We start from the raw sequence: 25281 nt of genomic DNA, 5'->3' as shown, positions 1-25281 counted from the left end.
ATTATCCCCACCAGCCACATCATTATCCCACCAGCTAAATCATTATCCCACCAGTTAAATAATTTTCTCCATGGTCTATATCATTATCCTCACCTTCTAAATCATTATTCCCAACAACTATATCATCATCCCCACCAGCTACATCATTATCCCCACCATTTAGATAATTATCCCACCGGCTATATCATTATCCCCACCAATTACATTATTATCTCCACCGTGTACATCATTATCCCCACCAGCTACATCATTATCCCCACCAGCCACATCATTATCCTCACCTTCTAAATCATTATCCCCACCAGCTACATCATTATCCCCACCAGCTACATCATTATCCCACCAGCTCCCTGTCTCTATTTCTCTTATTAAAGTCTTGATTGCTCTTGACACCCCCTGAAAAAAGCGTGTACAGGCAAGGAGGCCTACAAACTTAACTCAGTTACATCAGCTCTGTCAGGAATGGGTCAAAATTCACCCAACTTATTGTGGGAAGCTTTTGGAAGGCTACCTGAAATGTTTGACTCAAGTTAAACAATCTAAAGGCAATGCTACCAAATACTAATTGAGTGGATGTAAACTTCTGACCCACTGGGTATGTGATGAAAGAAGTAAAAGCTGAAATAAATCATTCTCTCTACTGTTATTCAAACAATTCACATCCTTAAAATAAAGTGGTGAGCCTAACTGAGTTTAAATGTATTTGGCTAAGGTGTATGTAAACTTCCGACTTCAGCTGTACATACATACATACATACATACATACATACATACATACATACATACATACATACATACATACATACATACATACATACATACATACATACATACATACATACATACATACATACATACATACATACATACATACATACATACATACATACATACATACATACATACATACATACATACATGACATGCAACTCATAATAAGAGAAAGCATCTAGCCTATTAAAATATTTATCTGACTGCACACAGATCATTAAAATATACAACTAAGCATTTGTCAATGAATTGACGTAGACTTGCAAGAACTGAGAATTGTCTTTTTTAAAGGCAGATATTTAATTAACGTTGTACAATGAATGGATTCACATACAAGGCATAATTATTAAACTACAAAGCATTAAGAATAATTACAAAGCACACTTCTAGCCATATAGATCCTAAGGTTAACTAAGAAGACAAAGCAAGAACAACGATATTCCTATTAGCCCAGAGGTAATGAAGTCTATGATATGAGAATTGATCATACAACCTTCCTCCATGGACTGGAAACAAGATAAGAGACAGAACAAAGATATTCCTATTAGCCCAGAGGTAATGAAGTCTATGATATGAGAATTGATCATACAACCTTCCTCCATGGACTGGAAACAAGATAAGAGACAGAACAAAGGCATTGCATTCCATTTATAACATATGAAGGTGTGACCTTTCAACCCAACAAGTGCCACCATTGACCAATAAAACAATACCAAGTTTACAGTTGCCTAAACACTCCCAGGCCCAATCTCTACAGGATGTCACAGCATCTAAGAGCTTGTGTGGGGGATGAGACCAATGTAGATAAGACAGAAAACCTGGAGTCATGAAAACACATTTTTTCAAACACTCCACAAATTTCTTGTCAACAAACTATAGTTTTGGCAAGTCGGTTAGGACATCTACTTTGTGCATGACACAAGTCATTTTTCCAACAATTGTTTACAGACTTGTTCACTGAAACTCACTGTATCACAATTCCAGTGGGTCAGAAGTTTACATACACTAAGTTGACTGTGCCTTTAAACAGCTTGGAACATTCCAGAACATTATGGCATGGCTTTATAAGCTTCTGATAGGCTAATTGACATAATTTGAGTCAATTGGAGGTGTACTTGTGGATGTATTTCAAGGCCTACCTTCAAACCCAGTACCTCTTTGCTTGACATCATGGGTAAATCAAAAGAAATCAGCCAAGACCTCAGAAAACAATTGTAGACCTCCACAAGTCTGATTCATCCTTGGGAGCAATTTCCAAATGCCTGAAGGTACCTCGTTCATCTGTACAAACAATAGTACGCAAGTATAAATACCATGAGACCATGCAGCCGTCATAAGGAAGGAGACGCGTTCTGTCTCCTAGAGATGTACGTACTTTGGTGAGAAAGGTTCAAATCAATCCCAGATCAACAGCAAAGGACCTTGTGAAGATGCCGGAGGAAGCAGGTACAAAAGTATCTATACCCACAGTAAAACGAGTCCTATATCGACATAACCTGAAAGGCCGCTCAGCAAGGACGGAGCCACTGCTCCAAAACCATCATAAAAAAGCCAGACTATGGTTTGCAACTGCACATGGGGACAAAGATTGTACCTTTTGAAGAATCTGATGAAAAAATATATAAATGTTTGGCCATAATGACCATCGTTATGTTTAGAGGCAAAAGAGGGAGGCTTGCAAGCCGAAGAACACCATTCCGACCGTGAAGCATGGGGGTGGCAGCATCATGTGGTGGGGGTGCTTTGCTGCAGGAGGGACTGGTGCACTTCACAAAATAGATGGCTTCATGAGGGAGGAAAAGTATGAGTATATTTTGAAGCAACCTCTCACGACATCAGTTAGGAACTTAAAGTTTTGTCGCAGGGTCTTCCAAATGGACATTGACCCCAAGCACACTTCCAAAGTTGTGGCGAAATGGCTTAAGGACAACAAAGTCAAGGTATTAGAGTGACCATCATAAAACCCAGACCTCAATCCTATGGAAAATTTGTGGGCAGAACTGAAAAAGCATTTGTGAGCAAGGAGGCCTACAAATCTGACTCAGTTACACCAGCTCTGTCAGGAGGATTGGGTCAAAATTCACCCAGCTTTTTGTGGGAAGCTTGTGGAAGGCTACCCGAAACGTTTGACCCAAGTTAAACAATTTAAAGGCAATGCTACCAAATACTAATTGAGTGTCTGTAAAACTTCTGACCCACTGGGAATGTGATGAAAGAAATGAAAGCTGGAATAAATCATTCTCTCTACTATTATTCTGACCTTTCACATTGTTAAAAGAAAGTGGTGATCCTAACTGACCTAAAACAGGGACATTATTATTTTAAATGTCAGGTATTGTGAGATACTGAGTTTAAATGTATTTGGCTAAGGTGTATGTAAACTTCCGACTTCAACTGTATATTATATACTATACGTTGTCAGACGAAAGCTCAAAACATTATCAAAGACTCGGGGTCACTGTTCTCTAAAGTCTAGACTGTTCTCTCAAGTCTAGGACCAAAAGGCTCCTTAACAGCTTCTTCCCCCAAGCCATAAGACTGCTGAACAATTTTACACTGCAGCTACTCGCTGTTTATTATACATTTTTAGTTATTTATTTATGTAGGCAAGTCCGTTAAGGACAAATTCTTATTTACAGTGACGGCCTACCCCGGCCAATCCCGGATGACGCAGGGCCAATTGTGTGCCACCCCATGGGACTCCCAATTACGGCCGGGTATGATACAGGTCTATCCACCTCTTGCATTAGTCTCACAGCTATCCATCTTCTTCCTCTTGGATCAGTCTCACAGCTATCCATCTTCTTCCTCTTGGATCAGTCTCACAGCTATCCATCTTCTTCCTCTTGGATCAGTCTCACAGCTATCCATCTTCTTCCTCTTGCATTAGTCTCACAGCTATCCATCTTCTTCCTCTTGCATTAGTCGCACAGCTATCCATCTTCTTCCTCTTGCATTAGTCTCACAGCTATCCTGTAGGTTCATGCTCTACAACATCCGCAGAGTACGACCCTGCCTCACACAGGAAGCGGCGCAGGTCCTAATCCAGGCACTTGTCATCTCCCGTCTGGATTACTGCAACTCGCTGTTGGCTGGGCTCCCTGCCTGTGCCATTAAACCCCTACAACTCATCCAGAACACCGCAGCCCGTCTAGTGTTCAACCTTCCCAAGTTCTCTCACGTCACCCCGCTCCTCCGCTCTCTCCACTGGCTTCCAGTTGAAGCTCGCATCCGCTACAAGACCATGGTGCTTGCCTACGGAGCTGTGAGGGGAACGGCACCTCAGTACCTCCAGGCTCTGATCAGGCCCTACACCCAAATAAGGGCACTGCGTTCATCCACCTCTGGCCTGCTCGCCTCCCTACCACTGAGGAAGTACAGTTCCCGCTCAGCCCAGTCAAAACTGTTCGCTGCTCTGGCTCCCCAATGGTGGAACAAACTCCCTCACGACGCCAGGACAGCGGAGTCAATCACCACCTTCCGGAGACACCTGAAACCCCACCTCTTTAAGGAATACCTAGGATAGGATAAAATAATCCTTCTCACCCCCCCCCCCCTTAAAATATTTAGATGCACTATTGTAAAGTGGTTGTTCCACTGGATGTCATAAGGTGAATGCAGCAATTTGTAAGTCGCTCTGGATAAGAGCGTCTGCTAAATGACTTAAATGTAAATGTAAATGTATCCATCTTCTTCCTCTTGGATCAGTCTCACAGCTATCCATCTTCTTCCTCTTGGATCAGTCTCACAGCTATCCATCTTCTTCCTCTTGGATCAGTCTCACAGCTATCCATCTTCTTCCTCTTGGATCAGTTCACAGCTATCCATCTTCTTCCTCTTGTATCAGTCTCACAGCTATCCATCTTCTTCCTCTTGTATCAGTATCACAGCTATCCATCTTCTTCCTCTTGTATCAGTCTCACAGCTATCCATCTTCTTCCTCTTGGATCAGTCTCACATCTATCCATCTTCTTCCTCTTGTATCAGTCTCACAGCTATCCATCTTCTTCCTCTTGTATCAGTCTCACAGCTATCCATCTTCTTCCTCTTGTATCAGTCTCACAGCTATCCATCTTCTTCCTCTTGGATCAGTCTCACAGCTATCCATCTTCTTCCTCTTGGATCAGTATCACAGCTATCCATCTTCTTCCTCTTGTATCAGTCTCACAGCTATCCATCTTCTTCCTCTTGTATCAGTCTCACAGCTATCCATCTTCTTCCTCTTGTATCAGTCTCACAGCTATCCATCTTCCTCCTTTTGGATCAGTCTCACAGCTATCCATCTTCTTCCTCTTGGATCAGTCTCACAGCTATCCATCTTCTTCCTCTTGGATCAGTCTCACAGCTATCCATCTTCCTCCTTTTGGATCAGTATCACAGCTATCCATCTTCTTCCTCTTGGATCAGTATCACAGCTATCCATCTTCCTCCTCTTGGATCAGTATCACAGCTATCCATCTTCCTCCTCTTGGATCAGTATCACAGCTATTCATCTTCCTCCTCTTGGATCAGTATCACAGCTATCCATCTTCTTCCTTTTGGATCAGTATCACAGCTATCCATCTTCCTCCTCTTGGATCAGTATCACAGCTATCCATCTTCTTCCTCTTGGATCAGTATCACAGCTATCCATCTTCTTCCTCTTGGATCAGTATCACATCTATCCATCTTCCTCCTTTTGGATCAGTCTCACAGCTATCCATCTTCTTCCTCTTGGATCAGTCTCACAGCTATCCATCTTCTTCCTCTTGGATCAGTATCACAGCTATCCATCTTCTTCCTCTTGGATCAGTCTCACAGCTATCCATCTTCTTCCTCTTGGATCAGTCTCACATCTATCCATCTTCTTCCTCTTGGATCAGTATCACAGCTATCCATCTTCTTCCTTTTGGATCAGTCTCACAGCTATCCATCTTCTTCCTCTTGGATCAGTATCACAGCTATCCATCTTCCTCCTCTTGGATCAGTATCACAGCTATCCATCTTCTTCCTCTTGGATCAGTATCACAGCTATCCATCTTCCTCCTCTTGGATCAGTATCACAGCTATCCATCTTCCTCCTCTTGGATCAGTATCACAGCTATCCATCTTCCTCCTCTTGGATCAGTATCACAGCTATCCATCTTCCTCCTCTTGGATCAGTATCACAGCTATCCATCTTCTTCCTCTTGGATCAGTATCACAGCTATCCATCTTCCTCCTCTTGGATCAGTATCACAGCTATCCATCTTCCTCCTCTTGGATCAGTATCACAGCTATCCATCTTCCTCCTCTTGGATCAGTATCACAGCTATCCATCTTCTTCCTTTTGGATCAGTCTCACAGCTATCCATCTTCTTCCTCTTGGATCAGTATCACAGCTATCCATCTTCCTCCTCTTGGATCAGTATCACAGCTATCCATCTTCTTCCTCTTGGATCAGTCTCACAGCTATCCATCTTCTTCCTCTTGGATCAGTCTCACAGCTATCCATCTTCTTCCTCTTGGATCACAGTCCATCTTCTTCCTCTTGGATCACAGCTATCCATCTTCTTCCTCTTGGATCAGTCTCACAGCTATCCATCTTCTTCCTCTTGGATCAGTCTCACAGCTATCCATCTTCTTCCTCTTGGATCAGTATCACAGCTATCCATTTTCCTCCTCTTGGATCAGTATCACAGCTATCCATCTTCTTCCTCTTGGATCAGTCTCACAGCTATCCATCTTCTTCCTCTTGGATCAGTATCACAGCTATCCATCTTCCTCCTCTTGGATTTCACAGTTATCCATCTTCTTCCTCTTGGATTTCACAGCTATCCATCTTCCTCCTTTTGGATCAGTATCACAGCTATCCATCTTCCTCCTCTTGGATTTCACAGTATATTCCTGGCCGATGTTATCTTGGATGTCCTCTAGGTTTTCTGTTTCTATTCATCTCAACTCTCTATGACTAGTCAGCAGAAAAGCCATATGTATTCCACTTCAGGACATGTGGCTATCACTAATCCTACCCCCTCGTCCGCCTAGCTTTTCCTCAATGTACTAATGTAATTTCTATTGTCCTCTGTCACTCACACAGACAGTCTGGGTTTTAGAGGGCCATGACAGAGACAGTCTGGGTTTTAGAGGACCATGACAGAGACAGTCTGGGTTTTAGAGGACCATGACAGAGACAGTCTGGGTTTTAGAGGACCATGACAGAGACAGTCTGGGTTTTAGAGGACCATGACAGAGACAGTCTGGGTTTTAGAGGACCATGACCGAGACAGTCTGGGTTTTAGAGGACCAAGACAGAGACAGTCTGGGTTTTAGAGGACCACGCTGCAGTGTGCTGATAGTTGAAGCAGAACATTCCACTATCCAGGCAATCTCAGAAACAAGTCAAGCAGACAGAGTAAAGCTGTATCTATCACTGCGGCTTGCATTCATTCAGATAATGTTATCTCCAAACGGTTGTTTTATATGTTTTGATCTCTCTCTTCATATATATTCTCACTGCATTTAATATAGGGCAATTTACATGTGCACCCTACCCTACATATCAAGAGGATTTGTACTTAACTTTACAATTGAGCATCCCTCAGAGTCTGCACTCAGTGGAACAAAGATTTATAACAAGCCAATTGTACACATGCATTGCATATTATTAAGGGCGTTTTCAACAGAAGAACCAAGGTTCCCTAAAGGATCTTTGTAACATTGTAACACAATGTCTGAGTTTCAGGGAGAGTGTGCGCAAGCTCTGGTTATTTTAAACATTGATTGCAGTGCTTTCATAATTCTCTACGTTGTCCTCATGTTTCTCAACATCCCTCTATAGAAGATTCTCCTCAAATCAAATTCAAATCAAATGTATTTGTATAGCCCTTCTTACATCGGCTGATATCTCAAAGTGCTGTACAGAAACCCAGCCTAAAACCCCAACCAGCAAGCAATGCAGGTGTAGAAGCACTGTATATCCTAAAATTTCTCTTCTCAACATCACCCTACAGAACATTCTCCTCATGTTTCTCAACATCCCCTACAGAACATTCTCCTCATGTTTCTCAACATCCCCTTCAGAACATTCTCCTCGTGTTTCTCAACATCCCCCTACAGAACATTCTCCTCATGTTTCTCAACATCCCCTTCAGAACATTCTCCTCATGTTTCTCAACATCCCGAACAGAACATTCTCCTCATGTTTCTCAACATCCCTTACATAACATTCTCCTCATATTTCTCAACATCCCCCTACAGAACATTCTCCTCGTGTTTCTCAACATCCCCTACAGAACATTCTCCTCATGTTTCTCAACATCCCCTACAGAACATTCTCCTCATGTTTCTCAACATCCCTTACATAACATTCTCCTCATATTTCTCTTCTCAACATCCCCCTACAGAACATTCTCCTCGTGTTTCTCAACATCCCCTACAGAACATTCTCCTCATGTTTCTCAACATCCCCCTACAGAACATTCTCCTCATGTTTCTCAACATCCCTTACATAACATTCTCCTCATGTTTCTCAACATCCCTTACATAACATTCTCCTCATGTTTCTCAACATCCCGAACAGAACATATTCACTGCTGGACTTCATCCCAGCCTATGGAGAGTTTGCTTAACATTTTACGCTTTTCAAGATCTGTGTGATAAAAGTGATTACCTAACTATCAGAGAAAAGCGGTTTTGATGGCATCGTCATGTTCAATGCTATTTTTGTTTAATACTATTGACAGTTGTTTCTAAGTCTAATTGATCTGGAGTGTTTTTCAAATGCACAAAAATGAAATGGCAAAAAGCATCACCTTAAATATAAGTGATGAAAGGAATTCCATACATGTGTACGGCATTTTACCGTGACAGTGTCCTTATCGGTGACATGCAACAAATGATGATGTACTTTGAAACCGAGCTGTAATTTGCAACCATCTGATATTCTGTTTTTGAGCTTTGCTCCTGAAGTCATTTGGGTGCTGTAGCCATTACATATGCTCCTGAAGTCATTTGGGTGCTGTAGCCATTACATATGCTCCTGAAGTCATTTGGGTGCTGTGGCCATTACATATGCTCCTGAAGTCATTCGGGTGTGCTGTAGCCATTACATATGCTCCTGAAGTCATTTGGGTGCTGTGGCCATTACATATGCTCCTGAAGTCATTTGGGTGTGCTGTAGCCATTACATATGCTCCTGAAGTCATTTGGGTGTGCTGTGGCCATTACATATGCTCCTGAAGTCATTTGGGTGCTGTGGCCATTACATATGCTCCTGAAGTCATTTGGGTGTGCTGTAGCCATTACATATGCTCCTGAAGTCATTTGGGTGTGCTGTAGCCATTACATATGCTCCTGAAGTCATTTGGGTGTGCTGTGGCCATTACATATGCTCCTGAAGTCATTTGGGTGTGCTGTAACCATTACATATGCTCCTGAAGTCATTTGGGTGCTGTGGCCATTACATGTGCTCCTGAAGTCATTTGGGTGCTGTGGCCATTACATGTGCTCCTGAAGTCATTTGGGTGTGCTGTGGCCATTACATGTGCTCCTGAAGTCATTTGGGTGTGCATGCTCCTGAAGTCATTTGGGTGTGCTGTGGCCATTACATGTGCTCCTGAAGTCATTTGGGTGTGCTGTAGCCATTACATATGCTCCTGAAGTCATTTGGGTGTGCTGTAGCCATTACATGTGCTCCTGAAGTCATTTGGGTGTGCTGTGGCCATTACATGTGCTCCTGAAGTCATTTGGGTGTGCTGTAGCCATTACATATGCTCCTGAAGTCATTTGGGTGTGCTGTGGCCATTACATATGGAATCAAATATCTCAGACTTAAGTCCTTTTTTTCTCTATACTTTTCTTTCTCTAGAAAAATGTGGAGTGCATTGTAAATATTAGTCAAAATAAAGGCTATAACGCTACAGAATGTGGAATCTGTTTAAGAATGTATAAACACATGGTCAGGGCATCAGTGTATTTCCTTAATTCTCTATATTAGTTGCTATGGTTATCGAATACAGGTTAACTGTAATGTTAATTTGCATCGTAACACTGCCTGTCCTCACTTCAGTGAAAGAAACAGCTTGGTTTAAAGGTTTTCCACTCTGACCATTCTAGTTTTAACTGTACAGCACTGTACATCTCTAACCTGAACGTTCATACCCCCCTCCAGGTCGAACAGCTTTGAAGTCTGCGCCTTAGATGGAACGAGCATCAATATTCTACAATTTTGCACTGCAGCAGAAAGTATTGACTGGCTTCAAGCAATATCAACCAATATCAGTGATTTGACACTGGAGAATGTAAGTCTACAGTATGACCAGGTAAAAATGTATTTTTTTATTTTATTTTTAATCCAGATACTGATTGGATGGTAAGGATCCAGATTGTCATTTGCCAAGGGCCAAAGCACAAGTAACTCAACAGAAGATGTGTGCTAAAATCCCAGGGGTATTCAAATTTTTGAATTCTATTCTCATTAGAATATGATACCTATTATTAATGTCCTCTCCTTCTCTTCTAGAAAATAGGTATTCATGGGCATAATGAATTACTGCCTTGTAGTAATCCATCATTAATACTATCATGTGATCGCTAGTGTTTAGCGATCTCATTTCCATTATTCCCTGTTGATTAGTACACTGATGATCTATCACTATGTGTCGCTGAGGATCCAGAAAGGCTGCTCTGAGCTACACAACTACACAGCTGCTCTTTAAAAAAAAGTAGGATTCATTCAGTCGTGCGTCACCTGATTATGGATGAGTAGTCGGATAGCGAAACGTTCATTCAGCATGTAATTGTGAGAGGAGCTGGTGAAGCAGAACTCTTGACTTTTATTGTGGTGACCAACAACCTAGAAATAGACTGTGACATCCTAATGGGTCCTGGCATGTTCATCAACAGAGAATGACTTGATATGATACTGCAGCTGACTTGCAGCTTGCTTATTAGAACATTAGTTGTTGTTGATTTGACCTTTATAAGAGCTAGTCTGACTACGCCACAGTAGCAGTAAAGTATAAGAGCTAGCCTGACCATGCCACAGTAGCAGTAAGAGCTAGTCTGACCATGCCACAGTAGCAGTAAGAGCTAGTCTGACCACGCCACAGTAGCAGTAAAGTATAAGAGCTAGTCTGACCACTCCACAGTAGCAGTAAAGTATAAGAGCTAGTCTGACCATGCCACAGTAGCAGTAAAGTATAAGAGCTAGTCTGACCACGCCACAGTAGCAGTAAAGTATAAGAGCTAGTCTGACCACGCCACAGTAGCAGTAAAGTATAAGAGCTAGTCTGACCATGCCACAGTAGCAGTAAAGTATAAGAGCTAGTCTGACCATGCCACAGTAGCAGTAAAGTATAAGAGCTAGTCTGACCATGCCACAGTAGCAGTAAAGTATAAGAGCTAGTCTGACCATGCCACAGTAGCAGTAAAGTATAAGAGCTAGTCTGACCACGCCACAGTAGCAGTAAAGTATAAGAGCTAGTCTGACCATGCCACAGTAGCAGTAAAGTATAAGAGCTAGTCTGACCATGCCACAGTAGCAGTAAAGTATAAGCTAGTCTGACCATGCCACAGTAGCAGTAAGAGCTGGTCTGACCATGCCACAGTAGCAGTAAAGTATAAGAGCTAGTCTGACCACGCCACAGTAGCAGTAAGAGCTAATCTGACCACGCCACAGTAGCAGTAAAGTATAAGAGCTAGTCTGACCATGCCACAGTAGCAGTAAAGTATAAGCTAGTCTGACCATGCCACAGTAGCAGTAAGAGCTGGTCTGACCATGCCACAGTAGCAGTAAAGTATAAGAGCTAGTCTGAACACACCACAGTAGCAGTAAGAGCTGGTCTGACCATGCCACAGTAGCAGTAAGAGCTAGTCTGACCATGCCACAGTAGCAGTAAAGTATAAGAGCTAGTCTGACCATGCCACAGTAGCAGTAAATTATAAGAGCTAGTCTGACCATGCCACAGTAGCAGTAAATTATAAGAGTTGGTCTGACCATGCCACGGTAGCAGTAAAGTATAAGAGCTGGTCTGACCATGCCACAGTAGCAGTAAAGTATAAGAGCTGGTCTGACCATGCCACGGTAGCAGTAAAGTATAAGAGCTAGTCTGACCACGCCACAGTAGCAGTAAATTATAAGAGCTAGTCTGACCACGCCACAGTAGCAGTAAATTATAAGAGCTAGTCTGACCATGTCACAGTAGCAGTAAATTATAAGAGCTAGTCTGACCATGCCACAGTAGCAGTAAATTATAAGAGCTAGTCTGACCATGCCACAGTAGCAGTAAAGTATAAGAGCTAGTCTGACCACGCCACAGTAGCAGTAAGAGCTAGTCTGACCATGCCACAGTAGCAGTAAGAGCTAGTCTGACCACGCCACAGTAGCAGTAAGAGCTAGTCTGACCATGCCACAGTAGCAGTAAGAGCTAGTCTGACCATGCCACAGTAGCAGTAAAGTATAAGAGCTAGTCTGACCACGCCACAGTAGCAGTAAAGTATAAGAGCTAGTCTGACCACGCCACGGTATCAGTAAGAGCTAGTCTGACCATGCCACAGTAGCAGTAAGAGCTAGTCTGACCATGCCACAGTAGCAGTAAGAGCTAGTCTGACCATGCCACAGTAGCAGTAAAGTATAAGAGCTAGTCTGACCATGCCACGGTATCAGTAAGAGCTAGTCTGACCATGCCACGGTATCAGTAAGAGCTAGTCTGACCATGCCACGGTATCAGTAAGAGCTAGTCTGACCATGCCACGGTAGCAGTAAAGTATAAGAGCTAGTCTGACCATGCCACGGTAGCAGTAAAGTATAAGAGCTAGTCTGACCATGCCACGGTAGCAGTAAAGTATAATAGCTAGTCTGACCATGCCACGGTAGCAGTAAAGTATAAGAGCTAGTCTGACCATGCCACGGTATCAGTAAATATAAGAGCTAGTCTGACCATGCCACGGTATCAGTAAATATAAGAGCTAGTCTGACCATGCCACAGTAGCAGTAAATTATAAGAGCTAGTCTGACCATGTCACAGTAGCAGTAAATTATAAGAGCTAGTCTGACCATGCCATAGTAGCAGTAAGAGCTAGTCTGACCATGCCACAGTAGCAGTAAGAGCTAGTCTGACCATGCCACAGTAGCAGTAAGAGCTAGTCTGACCACGCCACAGTAGCAGTAAGAGCTAGTCTGACCACGCCACAGTAGCAGTAAGAGCTAGTCTGACCACGCCACAGTAGCAGTAAGAGCTAGTCTGACCATGCCACAGTAGCAGTAAGAGCTAGTCTGACCATGCCACAGTAGCAGTAAAGTATAAGAGCTGGTCTGACCACGCCACAGTAGCAGTAAAGTATAAGAGCTAGTCTGACCATGCCACGGTAGCAGTAAAGTATAAGAGCTAGTCTGACCATGCCACGGTAGCAGTAAAGTATAAGAGCTGGTCTGACCATGCCATAGTAGCAGTAAAGTATAAGAGCTAGTCTGACCACGCCACAGTAGCAGTAAGAGCTGGTCTGACCATGCCACAGTAGCAGTCAATTATAAGAGCTGGTCTGACCATGCCACAGTAGCAGTAAAGTATAAGAGCTAGTCTGACCATGCCACAGTAGCAGTAAGAGCTAGTCTGACCATGCCATAGTAGCAGTAAAGTATAAGAGCTAGTCTGACCATGCCACAGTAGCAGTAAGAGCTAGTCTGACCATGCCATAGTAGCAGTAAAGTATAAGAGCGAGTCTGACCATGCCACAGTAGCAGTAAGAGCTAGTCTGACCATGCCATAGTAGCAGTAAAGTATAAGAGCTAGTCTGACCATGCCACAGTAGCAGTAAAGTATATGCTAGTCTGACCATGCCACAGTAGCTGTAAAGTATAAGAGCTAGTCTGACCATGCCACAGTAGCTGTAAAGTATAAGAGCTAGTCTGACCATGCCATAGTAGCAGTAAAGTATAAGAGCTGGTCTGACCACGCCATAGTAGCAGTAAAGTATAAGAGCTGGTCTGACCATGCCACAGTAGCAGTAAGAGCTAGTCTGACCATGCCACAGTAGCAGTAAGAGCTAGTCTGACCATGCCACAGTAGCAGTAAATTATAAGAGTTGGTCTGACCATGCCACAGTAGCAGTAAAGTATAAGAGCTAGTCTGACCACGCCACAGTAGCAGTAAAGTATAAGAGCTAGTCTGACCACGCCACAGTAGCAGTAAAGTATAAGAGCTAGTCTGACCATGCCACAGTAGCAGTAAAGTATAAGAGCTAGTCTGACCATGCCACAGTAGCAGTAAAGTATAAGAGCTAGTCTGACCATGCCACAGTAGCAGTAAAGTATAAGAGCTAGTCTGACCATGCCACAGTAGCAGTAAATTATAAGAGCTGGTCTGACCATGCCACAGTAGCAGTAAAGTATAAGAGCTAGTCTGACCATGCCACAGTAGCAGTAAAGTATAAGAGCTAGTCTGACCATGCCACAGTAGCAGTAAAGATAAGCTAGTCTGACCATGCCACAGTAGCAGTAAGAGCTGGTCTGACCATGCCACAGTAGCAGTAAAGTATAAGAGCTAGTCTGACCATGCCATGCCTACTGAGTAGCAGTAAGAGCTAATCTGACCATGCCACAGTAGCAGTAAAGTATAAGAGCTAGTCTGACCATGCCACAGTAGCAGTAAGAGCTAGTCTGACCATGCCACAGTAGCAGTAAGAGCTGGTCTGACCATGCCACAGTAGCAGTAAAGTATAAGCTAGTCTGACCACCACAGTAGCAGTAAGAGCTGGTCTGACCATGCCACAGTAGCAGTAAGAGCTAGTCTGACCATGCCACAGTAGCAGTAAAGTATAAGAGCTAGTCTGACCATGCCACAGTAGCAGTAAAGTATAAGAGCTAGTCTGACCATGCCACAGTAGCAGTAAATTATAAGAGTTGGTCTGACCATGCCACGGTAGCAGTAAAGTATAAGAGCTGGTCTGACCATGCCACAGTAGCAGTAAAGTATAAGAGCTGGTCTGACCATGCCACGGTAGCAGTAAAGTATAAGAGCTAGTCTGACCACGCCACAGTAGCAGTAAATTATAAGAGCTAGTCTGACCGTGCCACAGTAGCAGTAAATTATAAGAGCTAGTCTGACCATGTCACAGTAGCAGTAAATTATAAGAGCTAGTCTGACCATGCCACAGTAGCAGTAAATTATAAGAGCTAGTCTGACCATGCCACAGTAGCAGTAAAGTATAAGAGCTAGTCTGACCACGCCACAGTAGCAGTAAGAGCTAGTCTGACCATGCCACAGTAGCAGTAAGAGCTAGTCTGACCACGCCACAGTAGCAGTAAGAGCTAGTCTGACCATGCCACAGTAGCAGTAAGAGCTAGTCTGACCATGCCACAGTAGCAGTAAAGTATAAGAGCTAGTCTGACCACGCCACAGTAGCAGTAAAGTATAAGAGCTAGTCTGACCACGCCACGGTATCAGTAAGAGCTAGTCTGACCATGCCACAGTAGCAGTAAGAGCTAGTCTGACCATGCCACAGTAGCAGTAAGAGCTAGTCTGACCATGCCACAGTAGCAGTAAAGTATAAGAGCTAGTCTGACCATGCCACGGTATCAGTAAGAGCTAGTCTGACCATGCCACGGTATCAGTAAGAGCTAGTCTGACCATGCCACGGTAGCAGTAAAGTATAAGAGCTAGTCTGACCATGCCACGGTAGCAGTAAAGTATAATAGCTAGTCTGACCATGCCACGGTAGCAGTAAAGTATAAGAGCTAGTCTGACCATGCCACGGTATCAGTAAATATAAGAGCTAGTCTGACCATGCCACGGTATCAGTAAATATAAGAGCTAGTCTGACCATGCCACAGTAGCAGTAAATTATAAGAGCTAGTCTGACCATGTCACAGTAGCAGTAAATTATAAGAGCTAGTCTGACCATGCCATAGTAGCAGTAAGAGCTAGTCTGACCATGCCACAGTAGCAGTAAGAGCTAGTCTGACCATGCCACAGTAGCAGTAAGAGCTGGTCTGACCATGCCACAGTAGCAGTAAAGTATAAGAGCTAGTCTGAACACACCACAGTAGCAGTAAGAGCTGGTCTGACCATGCCACAGTAGCAGTAAGAGCTAGTCTGACCATGCCACAGTAGCAGTAAAGTATAAGAGCTAGTCTGACCATGCCACAGTAGCAGTAAAGTATAAGAGCTAGTCTGACCATGCCACAGTAGCAGTAAATTATAAGAGTTGGTCTGACCATGCCACGGTAGCAGTAAAGTATAAGAGCTGGTCTGACCATGCCACAGTAGCAGTAAAGTATAAGAGCTGGTCTGACCATGCCACGGTAGCAGTAAAGTATAAGAGCTAGTCTGACCACGCCACAGTAGCAGTAAATTATAAGAGCTAGTCTGACCGTGCCACAGTAGCAGTAAATTATAAGAGCTAGTCTGACCATGTCACAGTAGCAGTAAATTATAAGAGCTAGTCTGACCATGCCACAGTAGCAGTAAATTATAAGAGCTAGTCTGACCATGCCACAGTAGCAGTAAAGTATAAGAGCTAGTCTGACCACGCCACAGTAGCAGTAAGAGCTAGTCTGACCATGCCACAGTAGCAGTAAGAGCTAGTCTGACCACGCCACAGTAGCAGTAAGAGCTAGTCTGACCATGCCACAGTAGCAGTAAGAGCTAGTCTGACCATGCCACAGTAGCAGTAAAGTATAAGAGCTAGTCTGACCATGCCACAGTAGTAGCAGTAAAGTATAAGAGCTAGTCTGACCATGCCACGGTATCAGTAAGAGCTAGTCTGACCATGCCACAGTAGCAGTAAGAGCTAGTCTGACCATGCCACAGTAGCAGTAAGAGCTAGTCTGACCATGCCACAGTAGCAGTAAAGTATAAGAGCTAGTCTGACCATGCCACGGTATCAGTAAGAGCTAGTCTGACCATGCCACGGTAAAGTAAGAGCTAGTCTGACCATGCCACGGTAGCAGTAAAGTATAAGAGCTAGTCTGACCATGCCACGGTAGCAGTAAAGTATAATAGCTAGTCTGACCATGCCACGGTAGCAGTAAAGTATAAGAGCTAGTCTGACCATGCCACGGTATCAGTAAATATAAGAGCTAGTCTGACCATGCCACGGTATCAGTAAATATAAGAGCTAGTCTGACCATGCCACAGTAGCAGTAAATTATAAGAGCTAGTCTGACCATGTCACAGTAGCAGTAAATTATAAGAGCTAGTCTGACCATGCCATAGTAGCAGTAAGAGCTAGTCTGACCATGCCACAGTAGCAGTAAGAGCTAGTCTGACCATGCCACAGTAGCAGTAAGAGCTAGTCTGACCACGCCACAGTAGCAGTAAGAGCTAGTCTGACCATGCCACAGTAGCAGTAAGAGCTAGTCTGACCACGCCACAGTAGCAGTAAGAGCTAGTCTGACCATGCCACAGTAGCAGTAAGAGCTAGTCTGACCATGCCACAGTAGCAGTAAAGTATAAGAGCTGGTCTGACCATGCCACAGTAGCAGTAAAGTATAAGAGCTAGTCTGACCATGCCACAGTAGCAGTAAAGTATAAGAGCTAGTCTGACCATGCCACGGTAGCAGTAAAGTATAAGAGCTGGTCTGACCATGCCATAGTAGCAGTAAAGTATAAGAGCTAGTCTGACCACGCCACAGTAGCAGTAAGAGCTGGTCTGACCATGCCACAGTAGCAGTCAATTATAAGAGCTGGTCTGACCATGCCACAGTAGCAGTAAAGTATAAGAGCTAGTCTGACCATGCCACAGTAGCAGTAAGAGCTAGTCTGACCATGCCATAGTAGCAGTAAAGTATAAGAGCTAGTCTGACCATGCCACAGTAGCAGTAAGAGCTAGTCTGACCATGCCATAGTAGCAGTAAAGTATAAGAGCTAGTCTGACCATGCCACAGTAGCAGTAAGAGCTAGTCTGACCATGCCATAGTAGCAGTAAAGTATAAGAGCTAGTCTGACCATGCCACAGTAGCAGTAAAGTATATGCTAGTCTGACCATGCCACAGTAGCTGTAAAGTATAAGAGCTAGTCTGACCATGCCACAGTAGCTGTAAAGTATAAGAGCTAGTCTGACCATGCCATAGTAGCAGTAAAGTATAAGAGCTGGTCTGACCACGCCATAGTAGCAGTAAAGTATAAGAGCTGGTCTGACCATGCCACAGTAGCAGTAAGAGCTAGTCTGACCATGCCACAGTAGCAGTAAGAGCTAGTCTGACCATGCCACAGTAGCAGTAAGAGCTAGTCTGACCATGCCACAGTAGCTGTAAAGTATAAGCTAGTCTGACCATGCCACGGTAGCAGTAAAGTATAAGAGCTGGTCTGACCACGCCACAGTAGCAGTAAAGTATAAGAGCTAGTCTGACCATGCCACTGTAGCAGTAAAGTATAAGAGCTGGTCTGACCATGCCATAGTAGCAGTAAAGTATAAGAGCTAGTCTGACCATGCCACAGTAGCAGTAAGAGCTGGTCTGACCATGCCACAGTAGCAGTCAATTATAAGAGCTGGTCTGACCATGCCACAGTAGCAGTAAGAGCTAGTCTGACCATGCCACAGTAGCAGTAAGAGCTAGTCTGACCATGCCATAGTAGCAGTAAGAGCTAGTCTGACCATGCCATAGTAGCAGTAAAGTATAAGAGCTAGTCTGACCATGCCACAGTAGCAGTAAGAGCTAGTCTGACCATGCCATAGTAGCAGTAAAGTATAAGAGCTAGTCTGACCATGCCACAGTAGCAGTAAGAGCTAGTCTGACCATGCCATAGTAGCAGTAAAGTATAAGAGCTAGTCTGACCATGCCACAGTAGCTGTAAGAGCTAGTCTGACCATGCCATAGTAGCATTAAAGTATAAGAGCTAGTCTGACCATGCCACAGTAGCAGTAAAGTATATGCTAGTCTGACCATGCCACAGTAGCTGTAAAGTATAAGAGCTAGTCTGACCATGCCACAGTAGCTGTAAAGTATAAGAGCTAGTCTGACCATGCCATAGTAGCAGTAAATTATAAGAGCTGGTCTGACCACGCCATAGTAGCAGTAAAGTATAAGAGCTGGTCTGACCATGCCACAGTAGCAGTAAGAGCTAGTCTGACCATGCCACAGTAGCAGTAAGAGCTAGTCTGACCATGCCACAGTAGCAGTAAGAGCTAGTCTGACCATGCCACGGTAGCAGTAAAGTATAAGAGCTAGTCTGACCATGCCACAGTAGCAGTAAGAGCTAGTCTGACCATGCCACAGTAGCAGTAAGAGCTAGTCTGACCATGCCACAGTAGCAGTAAGAGCTAGTCTGACCATGCCACAGTAGCAGTAAAGTATAAGAGCTAGTCTGACCATGCCACAGTAGCAGTAAGAGCTAGTCTGACCATGCCACAGTAGCAGTAAGAGCTAGTCTGACCATGCCACAGTAGCAGTAAAGTATAAGAGCTAGTCTGACCATGCCACAGTAGCAGTAAAAGTATAAGAGCTAGTCTGACCATGCCACGGTATCAGTAAGAGCTAGTCTGACCATGCCACGGTATCAGTAAGAGCTAGTCTGACCATGCCACAGTAGCAGTCAATTATAAGAGCTGGTCTGACCATGCCACAGTAGCAGTAAAGTATAAGAGCTAGTCTGACCATGCCACAGTAGCAGTAAAGTATAAGAGCTAGTCTGACCATGCCACGGTATCAGTAAGAGCTAGTCTGACCATGCCACGGTATCAGTAAGAGCTAGTCTGACCATGCCACGGTATCAGTAAAGTATAAGAGCTAGTCTGACCATGCCACGGTATCAGTAAATATAAGAGCTAGTCTGACCATGCCACGGTAGCAGTAAAGTATAAGAGCTAGTCTGACCATGCCACGGTATCAGTAAATATAAGAGCTAGTCTGACCATGCCACGGTATCAGTAAATATAAGAGCTAGTCTGACCATGCCACAGTTGCAGTAAATTATAAGAGCTAGTCTGACCATGTCACAGTAGCAGTAAAGTATAAGAGCTAGTCTGACCATGCCACGGTAGCAGTAAAGTATAAGAGCTGGTCTGACCATGCCATAGTAGCAGTAAAGTATAAGAGCTAGTCTGACCACGCCACAGTAGCAGTAAGAGCTGGTCTGACCATGCCACAGTAGCAGTCAATTATAAGAGCTGGTCTGACCATGCCACAGTAGCAGTAAAGTATAAGAGCTAGTCTGACCATGCCACAGTAGCAGTAAGAGCTAGTCTGACCATGCCACAGTAGCAGTAAAGTATAAGAGCTAGTCTGACCATGCCACAGTAGCAGTAAGAGCTAGTCTGACCATGCCATAGTAGCAGTAAAGTATAAGAGCTAGTCTGACCATGCCACAGTAGCAGTAAGAGCTAGTCTGACCATGCCATAGTAGCAGTAAAGTATAAGAGCTAGTCTGACCATGCCACAGTAGCAGTAAAGTATAAGAGCTAGTCTGACCATGCCACAGTAGCTGTAAAGTATAAGAGCTAGTCTGACCATGCCACAGTAGCTGTAAAGTATAAGAGCTAGTCTGACCATGCCACAGTAGCAGTAAAGTATAAGAGCTGGTCTGACCACGCCATAGTAGCAGTAAAGTATAAGAGCTGGTCTGACCATGCCACAGTAGCAGTAAGAGCTAGTCTGACCATGCCACAGTAGCAGTAAGAGCTAGTCTGACCATGCCACAGTAGCAGTAAGAGCTAGTCTGACCATGCCACGGTAGCAGTAAAGTATAAGAGCTAGTCTGACCATGCCACAGTAGCAGTAAGAGCTAGTCTGACCATGCCACAGTAGCAGTAAGAGCTAGTCTGACCATGCCACAGTAGCAGTAAGAGCTAGTCTGACCATGCCACAGTAGCAGTAAAGTATAAGAGCTAGTCTGACCATGCCACAGTAGCAGTAAGAGCTAGTCTGACCATGCCACAGTAGCAGTAAAGTATAAGAGCTAGTCTGACCATGCCACAGTAGCAGTAAAAGTATAAGAGCTAGTCTGACCATGCCACGGTATCAGTAAGAGCTAGTCTGACCATGCCACAGTATCAGTAAGAGCTAGTCTGACCATGCCACAGTAGCAGTCAATTATAAGAGCTGGTCTGACCATGCCACAGTAGCAGTAAAGTATAAGAGCTAGTCTGACCATGCCACAGTAGCAGTAAGAGCTGGTCTGACCATAAGAGCTAGTCTGACCATGCCACGGTATCAGTAAGAGCTAGTCTGACCATGCCACGGTATCAGTAAGAGCTAGTCTGACCATGCCACGGTATCAGTAAAGTATAAGAGCTAGTCTGACCATGCCACGGTATCAGTAAATATAAGAGCTAGTCTGACCATGCCACGGTAGCAGTAAAGTATAAGAGCTAGTCTAACCATGCCACGGTATCAGTAAATATAAGAGCTAGTCTGACCATGCCACGGTATCAGTAAATATAAGAGCTAGTCTGACCATGCCACAGTAGCAGTAAATTATAAGAGCTAGTCTGACCATGTCACAGTAGCAGTAAATTATAAGAGCTAGTCTGACCATGCCATAGTAGCAGTAAGAGCTAGTCTGACCATGCCACAGTAGCAGTAAGAGCTAGTCTGACCATGCCACAGTAGCAGTAAGAGCTAGTCTGACCATGCCACAGTAGCAGTAAGAGCTAGTCTGACCATGCCACAGTAGCAGTAAGAGCTAGTCTGACCATGCCACAGTAGCTGTAAAGTATAAGCTAGTCTGACCATGCCACGGTAGCAGTAAAGTATAAGAGCTGGTCTGACCACGCCACAGTAGCAGTAAAGTATAAGAGCTAGTCTGACCATGCCACGGTAGCAGTAAAGTATAAGAGCTGGTCTGACCATGCCATAGTAGCAGTAAAGTATAAGAGCTAGTCTGACCACGCCACAGTAGCAGTAAGAGCTGGTCTGACCATGCCACAGTAGCAGTCAATTATAAGAGCTGGTCTGACCATGCCACAGTAGCAGTAAAGTATAAGAGCTAGTCTGACCATGCCACAGTAGCTGTAAAGTATAAGAGCTAGTCTGACCATGCCACAGTAGCAGTAAAGTATATGCTAGTCTGACCATGCCACAGTAGCTGTAAAGTATAAGAGCTAGTCTGACCATGCCACAGTAGCTGTAAAGTATAAGAGCTAGTCTGACCATGCCACAGTAGCTGTAAAGTATAAGAGCTAGTCTGACCATGCCACAGTAGCAGTAAGAGCTAGTCTGACCATGCCACAGTAGCAGTAAAGTATATGCTAGTCTGACCATGCCACAGTAGCAGTAAAGTATAAGAGCTAGTCTGACCATGCCACAGTAGCAGTAAAGTATATGCTAGTCTGACCATGCCACAGTAGCTGTAAAGTATAAGAGCTAGTCTGACCATGCCACAGTAGCTGTAAAGTATAAGAGCTAGTCTGACCATGCCATAGTAGCAGTAAAGTATAAGAGCTGGTCTGACCACGCCATAGTAGCAGTAAAGTATAAGAGCTGGTCTGACCATGCCACAGTAGCAGTAAGAGCTAGTCTGACCATGCCACAGCAGTAGCTGTGACCATGCCACAGTAGCAGTAAGAGCTAGTCTGACCATGCCACAGTAGCAGTAAAGTATAAGAGCTAGTCTGACCATGCCACAGTAGCAGTAAGAGCTGGTCTGACCATGCCACAGTAGCAGTAAAGTATAAGAGCTAGTCTGACCATGCCACAGTAGCAGTAAGAGCTAGTCTGACCATGCCACGGTAGCAGTAAAGTATAAGAGCTGGTCTGACCATGCCACAGTAGCAGTGAAGTATAAGAGCTAGTCTGACCATGCCACAGTAGCAGTAAAGTATAAGAGCTAGTCTGACCATGCCACAGTAGCAGTAAGAGCTAGTCTGACCATGCCACAGTAGCAGTAAAGTATAAGAGCTGGTCTGACCATGCCACAGTAGCAGTAAAGTATAAGAGCTAGTCTGACCATGCCACAGTAGCAGTAAAGTATAAGAGCTAGTCTGACCATGCCACAGTAGCAGTAAAGTATAAGAGCTAGTCTGACCATGCCACAGTAGCAGTAAAGTATAAGAGCTAGTCTGACCATGCCACAGTAGCAGTAAGAGCTAGTCTGACCATGCCACAGTAGCAGTAAAGTATAAGAGCTGGTCTGACCATGCCACAGTAGCAGTAAAGTATAAGAGCTAGTCTGACCATGCCACAGTAGCAGTAAAGTATAAGAGCTGGTCTGATCATGCCACAGTAGCAGTAAAGTATAAGAGCTAGTCTGACCATGCCACAGTAGCAGTAAAGTATAAGAGCTAGTCTGACCATGCCACAGTAGCAGTAAGAGCTAGTCTGACCATGCCACAGTAGCAGTAAAGTATAAGAGCTAGTCTGACCATGCCACAGTAGCAGTAAGAGCTAGTCTGACCATGCCACGGTAGCAGTAAATTATAAGAGCTGGTCTGACCATGCCACAGTAGCAGTAAAGTATAAGAGCTAGTCTGACCATGCCACAGTAGCAGTAAGAGCTAGTCTGACCATGCCACGGTAGCAGTAAATTATAAGAGCTGGTCTGACCACGCCACAGTAGCAGCATGGGATTTGTTATAAAGTTCTGTGTGGTTTCATTGCATCCAATGTCAGTGGCCACAGTAAGGTAACACAAGAGGTGCCCCTGTGGATTTGCCAGCTCTAACGCAGTTCCACTTAAAATTGCAATCCCTTGTTTTCTCCTCTAACAGATGAAAATGATTAACAGATATTGCTCTCCGGATGATCAGGTATGTCCTCACCCCATGAGCTATAAGTATCTTCGTCTATAGCTATCTTCATTTATAGCTATCTATAGCTATCTTCATTTATAGCTATCTATAGCTATCTTCATTTATAGCTATCTTCATTTATATCTATCTATAGCTATCTTCATTTATAGCTATCTTCATTTATAGCTATCTTCATTTATAGCTATCTTCATTTATAGCTATCTTCATTTATAGCTATCTTCATTTATTGCTATCTTTAGCTATCTTCATTTATAGCTATCTATAGCTATCTTCATTTATAGCTATCTATAGCTATCTTCATTTATAGCTATCTTCATTTATAGCTATCTTCATTTATAGCTATCTTCATTTATTGCTATCTATAGCTATCTTCATTTATAGCTATCTTCATTTATAGCTATCTATAGCTATCTTCATTTATAGCTATCTTCATTTATAGCTATCTTCATCTATAGCTATCTATAGCTATCTTCATTTATAGCTATCTTCATTTATAGCTATCTTCATTTATAGCTATCTTCATTTATAGCTATCTTCATTTATAGCTATCTTCATTTATAGCTATCTTCATTTATAGCTATCTTCATTTATAGCTATCTTCATCTATAGCTATCTTCATTTATAGCTATCTATAGCTATCTTCATCTATAGCTATCTTCATCTATAGCTATCTTTAACTACAACTATTGTCATCTGTAACTATGTTCATCAAACTCAGCAAAAAAGAAATGTCCTCTCACTGTTAACTGCATTTATTTTCTGCAAACTTAACATGTGAAAATATTTGAATGAACAAAACAATATTCAACAACTGGGACATAAACTGAACAAGTTACACACACATGTGACTAACAGAAATTGAATAACGTGTCCCTGAACAAAGGGGGGGGTCAAAATCAAAAGTAACAGTCAGTTTCTGGTGTGGCCACCAGCTGAATTAAATACTGCAGTACATCTCCTCCTCATGGACTGCACCAGCTTTGACAGTTCTTGCTGTGAGATGTTACCCCACTCTTCCACCAAGGCACCTGCAAGTTCCCTGACATTTCTGGGGGGGAATGGCCCTAACCCTCACCCACTGATCCAACAGGTCCCAGACGTGCTCAATCAAATCAAATGTATTTATATAGCCCTTCTTACATCATATAATATCTTAAAGTGCTGTACAGAAACCCAGCCTAAAACCCCAAACAGCAAGCAATGCAGGTGTAGAAGCATGGTGGCAAGGAAAAACTCCCTAGAAAGGCCAAAACCTATGAAGAAACCTAGAGAGGAACCAGGCTATGAGGGGTGGCCAGTCCTCTTCTGGCTGTGCCGGGTGGAGATTATAACAGAACATGGCCAAGATGTCTAAATGTTCATAAATGACCAGCATGGTCAAATAATAATAATCACAGTAGTTATCGAGGGTGCAGCATGTCAGCACCTCAGGAGTAAATGTCAGTTGGCTTTTCATAGCTGATCATTAAGAGTATCTCTACCGCTCCTGCTGTCTCTAGAGAGTTGAAAACAGCAGGTCTGGGACAGGTAGCACGTACAGTGAACAGGTCAGGGTTCCATAGCCGCAGGCAGAACAGTTGAAACTGGAGCAGCAACACGGCCAGGTGGACTGGGGACGGCAAGGAGTCATCATGCCAGGAAGTCCTGAGGCATGGTCCTAGGGCTCAGGTCCTCCAAGAGAGAGAAAGAAAGAAAGAGAAAAAGAGAGAGTATACTTCATTTCCCACAGGACACCGGATAAGACAGGAGAAGTACTCCAGATATAACAGACTGACCCTAGCCCCCGACACATAAACTACTGCAGCATAAATTCTGGAGGCTGAGACTGGAGGGGTCAGGAGACACTGTAGTACTGTGGAATAG

At 43.7% G+C, this 25281-nt stretch overlaps 1 protein-coding gene across 4 annotated transcripts in view; it reads left to right on the top strand.

Annotated features, from left to right (window-relative positions):
- sntg2 (syntrophin, gamma 2) overlaps positions 1-25281 on the top strand; it is a 110213-nt gene that overhangs the window by 54585 nt on the left and 30347 nt on the right. For all 4 annotated transcript variants that reach the window (XM_046367480.1, XM_046367477.1, XM_046367478.1 and 1 more), the window contains 2 exons: positions 9902-10031; positions 23377-23415. In XM_046367480.1, the coding sequence (XP_046223436.1) occupies positions 9902-10031; positions 23377-23415 (169 nt within the window). The remainder of the gene's footprint in view (positions 1-9901; positions 10032-23376; positions 23416-25281) is intronic.

Source organism: Oncorhynchus gorbuscha, linkage group LG10 (genome assembly GCF_021184085.1).
Source record: "Oncorhynchus gorbuscha isolate QuinsamMale2020 ecotype Even-year linkage group LG10, OgorEven_v1.0, whole genome shotgun sequence".
Taxonomy (NCBI): domain Eukaryota; kingdom Metazoa; phylum Chordata; class Actinopteri; order Salmoniformes; family Salmonidae; genus Oncorhynchus; species Oncorhynchus gorbuscha.
Note: the sequence above shows the minus strand (reverse complement) of the source record. Positions and strands in the feature narration are given on the sequence as shown.